Below are 6,345 nucleotides of genomic sequence, written 5' to 3' on the forward strand. Positions count from 1 at the left end.
TATATATATATATATATATATATAGACGTATAGACGTACAGACACACTTCTTCCTGCACCCCATTTATAGCTGGCTTACTCTTCAGCACCCGGGACCACTGCATGCCACGTCATCAACACAATAGAAAGAGAGCCGTTGTAGGTTGTGTTTTTTTTTTAATTTTTAATTTTATAAGATAGAACTTAAAAAAAAAAAAAAAAAAAAAAAAAAAAAAAAAAACCTTATACAAAACAAAAGCGTCAATGGCGGTCTCAGAGTTAGGTTATCTCAACCACCATCACTGACTCTCTCACTAGCATCCCTCAGTGCGAAAAATCATAGCTTTGTTTACTTTTTAGTGCATTGGATGCCACATTAGCTAGCGGGTCATCTCAGAGAAATCATAACTACTAACTAGTACGTTTTTGTTATTATTATTATTATTATTTTTATGACAAAGCTTATCACACATTCTAGGTGGTACATCACAGTTTTTGTTCCTAATTAGCAATTTATGTTTCTTTTTCTTTGTTGGTTTTTCATTTTTATGTCTGAGAAGCAGAGTTGTTGCTGTGTTTAACAAGCATTCCCGAGCAAAGTTAAGAGACTCCTTGGTTCAGATCTGAAAGAAGAATGGTATGTAGCTTCTCTCTCTCTTACTGTGTGTCTTGGATTGGTAGCTTCTGTTTCTACTTTATACTACGTTTTTTGTGTAAAAATATGAAAGAAGTTCTCGATTTTGCAAATTCAAACAAAAAGTTAAAGAGTAAAGAACAAAAAGAAAAGAAAGAAGCACGGTTTCTGGTGTGAAACACATTACACAGCACCTTTTTTCAGATTAAAATAAGACTCTTTTTGACTAAAAATGCAATATTCAAACCCTGCAAGCTCATTTCTTTACGTCAAATTTCTCACTCTCGCTTCTACTTTTATGGACAATTGCCTCGGAATCTGATTTTTTGTTTTTATTTTCTTGTTGCTCTCTCTCTCTACAGTCTTTTTCTATTTTATCATTAATAGTGTTTTCTTTTTTGTTCCTCTTGAACCAAAGCTATAGATGTGAAAAAAAAGAGATTTTTTTAAATTTATTTTGGTTTTTGCAGAAACAGCTCGTTATCTGCTTGATTTGATAAAGAGTTAGGAAATGGAAGATCTGGGTTTTGTTTTGAGTTGGATTTTCTTGGTGGGTCTGGTTTTTATTCAAGGAAATGCAGACCCAGTTGAGGATAAGCTAGCTTTGCTTGAGTTTGTGAACAATTTGCCTCACTCTCGCTCTCTAAATTGGAACCAGAGTAACTCTGTGTGTGGCTACTGGACTGGAGTGACTTGCAATGAGGATAAATCTCGAGTAACAGCCGTACGATTGCCTGGAATTGGATTTAATGGTCCGATTCCGCCTTACACTATAAGCCGACTCTCAGCTTTGCAAGTTTTAAGCCTCAGATCCAATTTCATATCTGGGAACTTCCCTTCAGATTTTGCTAACCTCAAAAACCTGTCTTTACTCTACCTTCAATTCAACAACTTCTCGGGTCCATTGCCATTGGATTTCTCAGTTTGGAAGAATTTAACTATTGTCAATTTGTCTAACAATGGTTTCAATGGAAGCATTCCTCACTCACTTTCGAATTTGACCCAGTTGGCAGGTTTGAATCTTGCAAACAATTCACTCTCTGGTGAACTCCCTGACCTCAATTTGCCAAGATTGCAAGTGCTAAATGTGTCTAACAATGATCTCAATGGTCCTTTGCCCAAGTCACTTGAGAGGTTTCCAAGGTCTGTGTTTAGTGGCAACAACATTTCTTTTGAAAGTGTTACTACTAATATGCCACCAGTGTTTCCGCCCTCTTCAGAATCTTATGCCAAGCCTAGGAATTCAGGGAGGCTTGGTGAAACGGCTTTGTTAGCAATTATAGTTGCTGGTGGTATTCTAGGGGTTGTGGCATTTGCTTTTCTGATACTTGTTTGCTGCTTGAGAAGAAAAAGGGAAGATATGTTATCGGATAAGTTGCAGAAGGGAGAGATGTCGCCAGAGAAAGCAATTTCAAGGAGTCAAGATGCGAATAATAGACTGGTTTTCTTTGAGGGCTGTAACTATGCATTTGATTTGGAGGATTTACTGAGGGCCTCTGCTGAGGTACTGGGAAAGGGGACATTTGGTACGGCTTATAAGGCAATTCTAGAGGATGCAACTACTGTGGTGGTAAAGAGGTTGAAGGACGTAAGCTCTGGGAAGCGGGATTTCGAGCAGCAAATGCAGGTTGTGGGGAGTATCAAACATGAGAATGTGGTGGAGCTGAAGGCATATTACTATTCCAAAGATGAGAAGCTGATGGTGTATGATTATTTCAGCCAGGGGAGTGTTTTTGCTTTGTTGCATGGTAAGTTTCTATCATAAACATGTGATGTTTCTATGTTGAACAGTTAAGTTTTTTGCTTTTATCTTTTCGATAAGTCCTGAAGAAAAACCGATGATATTTTTAATTTTCATATTGGAAGCCAATCCTCCAATTTATGCCTGCTATGGTCCTTTTGATGCATATCATAGAAGGCTTTAGCTGTTAGATATTCAATCATTTTGTACAATCTGTTAAAACTATATAAATATGTTAGTTGGAACATTTCTAAAGCTTTAGTGGAAGGTGATGTGGCCAAACTTCTTTCCCTGTTTGAAATGGTCTTGGGGTTTATCTAAAATTATGCATACCAAAGAAGGCTTTAGCTGTATCTTTTCTCTTTGCTGGATGTATTATACGGTTAAACAAACTTATGAATTCTAAAAATTATTAGTCATAATGTTAGTATAATCCATTTTATCATTTGCCTGTGTAATTGAGTTAATACGTACTTGGCTTTAGATTTGTTTATACTTTTAATGCCTCAAATTTGACCTGGGGACTACCCTTGCTATTGAGCAATCTAATTGTACTGTCTGGTTTTGAGGCTAGTAGTAATGGAACATGGCAATAAAGTTTTGTCCTGTGCCTCCTACAGCTTCACCCATAGGAAGAAAGAAAACTATTTGAGAGTGCATTTGCAAACAATCACATGTGGATGTGCAAGAATCATGCTGATAATTAGAGTTTCGTTTGTGTATCACATGTGGATGTGCAAGTATCATGCTGATAATTAGAATTTCGTTTGTGTATATTTTTCCAAGGCTTGGGCAATTACTTTGTCCAAGAATGTGAGATATTGTATTAGGATGATTTATATAATCTAAACAAACTGGTCTTGTAAACAGTTAGGTATGTACTCATTGAGAGTTCTTATATATGTCTGTGTTATTGTGACTATTGTGGCTGATTTTGTCAATTTCAATCTTGCCTTCTATTTATAGTTTTGAGATATCTAAATAGGGCTTAGAATACCTTAATTTTGCTGCACACTAACTTGGTATTTAGAGCAATTTGTACTTGAGAGATCAGCTACGTGTATCATTCTTCCTGTTCCTTACTGTTAAAAGGACTGCTTTTAATTTGAAGCATAGAACTTGAAATGTTATAATTTCTGCTGCTCTCTATGGTGTATGTCTAAAGAGTTTTTTCTATAATCTCAGTAAGAGATAGCATACTTAAAAGAATTTTATTGTACAATGAATTGGCTGAGTGCAAAAGGACATAGCAAGCATATGATTTGTCTTCTAATATGGCCCCTAGACTAGTGTAGCCAGTACCAAGAAGTGGCTTTGGTGAGAGTACTAAGAAATTAAAAGAAGGCTTTTGGAAAATAACAATGGGAAGCATAACTTCATGACTTTTCTTAATATTTTGAATGTAAGAGGAGTATTATGCCTGTTGAATACATTGAGAATCCATGTACATGTGTTGATCCCCAGAGAAGATATAGCAAACATATGATTTGACCACTAATATGGTCCCTAGATAGAGTGTAGTGTCAAAATATGACTTGTGTAGCCAGTTCCAAGAAGTGGCTTTGGAGAAAGTAGTGAGAAATTATAAGAGGCTTTTAGAAAAGAACAATGGAGAACATATCTTCATGAGTTCTTAATATTTTGAATGTTAGAAGGCTATGCATGTTGAATACTTTGACAATCCATGAATACTTTGACTATGAGTGGATGTTCAACTCTGTTGATCCCGATTTCAAAACCAATTGGGCTCAACTTGTCTTGGAATACCATTTGATGTTTCTTCCATGCAAAGATTCTCAAACCCTTGTGGTCACATACATCTTGCAAGCAATTCCGAAATTCGGTCCTTGGATGGTAGAGATATCTGACTGTTCATGTTAAAGCATCAAGGGTCATTGTTTGCTAATATAAGCTGATAAATTGTTGTAGAACCAGCTACCTAAATTTTATGTATTATATGTGTTGCTTTTTCTTGGTTTGATCAAGAAAGTAAAATTGTTTCAATGAAAATGAGACCTAGTTTTCAGCCTAGAAGTCCATTTTGTTGGACATATTATTTGGAAAGTGCTTAGTCTTTGTAAGAGTAGTCTCTATTTTCTGCCTTGAGCATGAAAGTGGTTGTACACTTGGTATACCTTCTAATGCATCTTTATCTATGCAGGTAAAAAAGGAGAGGATAGGTCCCCTTTGGATTGGGATACCCGGCTAAGAATAGCTATCGGTGCAGCAAAAGGCATTGCTCGTATCCATTTAGAGAATGGTGGGAAACTCGTTCATGGCAACATTAAATCCTCGAATATCTTTCTCAATTCCAAACAGTATGGATGTGTTTCTGATATTGGCTTGACAACAATAATGAGCTCACTGGCCCCACCTATCTCCCGTGCTGCTGGATACCGAGCCCCAGAAGTGACAGACACCAGAAAAGCAGCACAGCCCTCTGATGTCTACAGCTTTGGGGTGGTGTTATTGGAGCTCCTCACTGGAAAATCCCCCATTCATACTACTGCTGGTGATGAGATTGTTCACTTGGTCAGGTGGGTTCATTCAGTTGTCCGGGAGGAGTGGACAGCAGAAGTGTTTGACCTAGAGCTGATGAGGTACCCAAATATTGAGGAAGAGATGGTGGAGATGTTACAGATAGCTATGTCATGTGTAGTGAGGATGCCAGATCAGAGACCTAAAATGCTGGAGGTAGTCAAAATGATAGAAAATGTCCGGCGGCTTGATAGTACTGAGAATCATCCATCACCCGGAAACAAATCTGAAAGTTTGACCCCACCACAACTGGTGGTTGGGACAGAATCCTCCACTTCTTCACAGTGAGTGAACCATTTGTTCATCTTTTTTCCCTGGTCTGGTGGTGCATTTTCAGTTCAATTCATCCAAGATGTTTTGTTTTGCTCTTGTTACTGAACAAAATTATGATTAATTTTTATCGACCTGATCCCAGTAAGGTAGAGTTAGATCAGGTTACATATCGGTGTATTAGTAGGCTGTTAATGCCCGTGATAGTGGTAAGATGTGCTCTATAACTTAATTCTCTCCCTTGCTCTCTCTGATGCACAAACAACAATCTCATGGAATGCTCTGCTTAATTGAATGCAGAATCAGGCAACTTTGAATGCATGTATAACTTCCTGCATATAGCACAATTTGTCAAATTTTACGTTTCCCTTTTGCATCTATTTCTGGAAGTTGGTTTTCTTATCTAATGCATACAAGGCAAATCATGAGTTACAATTGGTATTGGAAGATTCTTTGTTTGAAATGCTACAATTGGTACTGGAAGATTCTTTGTTCATTTTATTCTTTCATGAAATTCCAAATTGCTTAGATGCCAAAACAACATGGCACTACACCAATATGACATAATCTCAGGAAGATTCATTCAATCTATTACGTTGTAATTTAATTATATGGCATATTTAATAGGTTATTAACGTGTTTTGACGTTAGATTTAATAGATTATGTAGTTAAAATCCACATGGATGATTAAGTGAATTATCCCATAATAAGTTGGAGGAGATTCTTCGCAACTTATCGGGAGAAAATTATTATTAGCAAAAGGAAAATAAAATTGAATGACCAAAAAGTCATGGTTGAATTTCATTGTGGTTAATGTTCCAATAACGTTGTCAAATAGTTGAATTTGAATGGGGAACTAAGGATAATGACTTGATGTGCAGAAGGGTTGCAGTATCTTTTTCTTTTTGATTTTTAGGTGGTGGAAAATTTTAAAAGACATGGTGCATTTTTAATGCTCAAAGTTCTCCGAATTTTCCTTCCCATCACTTGCATTGCAACCACATTTTCGCAGAAGGAAGTATGCGACACTCAAAAAAATGTCCCATTCCGTCCCCTTTTTGGAAGTGTTGAAAAAAAAAAAGTAGACCCTATGGCTATAAGTCTATGACAAAGAAGTCAACTTGGCTTTGAAGTTCGAGGTAAAAAAAAATTTTACGTTTCCCTTTTGCATCTATTTCTGGA

At 36.7% G+C, this 6,345-nt stretch overlaps 1 protein-coding gene across 2 annotated transcripts; it reads left to right on the forward strand.

Moving 5' to 3' along the window:
• The first annotated feature begins 265 nt into the window (after window positions 1-265).
• LOC111989314 (probable inactive receptor kinase At4g23740) lies at window positions 266-5,499 on the forward strand. Of its 2 annotated transcripts, none has more exons than XM_024021103.2 (4): window positions 266-397; window positions 543-616; window positions 1,084-2,361; window positions 4,516-5,499. In XM_024021103.2, exons 3-4 carry the CDS (start codon window positions 1,125-1,127, stop codon window positions 5,178-5,180), a joined length of 1,902 nt encoding a protein of 633 aa, XP_023876871.2. In that variant the 5' UTR covers window positions 266-397; window positions 543-616; window positions 1,084-1,124; the 3' UTR covers window positions 5,181-5,499. The 2 variants fall into 2 exon arrangements, with proteins under 2 accessions (XP_023876871.2, XP_023876872.2); XM_024021104.2 differs by having other exon boundaries at window positions 268-397; window positions 540-616.
• The last annotated feature ends 846 nt before the right edge of the window (window positions 5,500-6,345 follow it).

The sequence above is a fragment of the Quercus suber genome, unplaced genomic scaffold (genome assembly GCF_002906115.3).
Source record: "Quercus suber isolate HL8 unplaced genomic scaffold, Cork oak 2.0 scaffold_503, whole genome shotgun sequence".
Lineage (NCBI taxonomy): Eukaryota > Viridiplantae > Streptophyta > Magnoliopsida > Fagales > Fagaceae > Quercus > Quercus suber.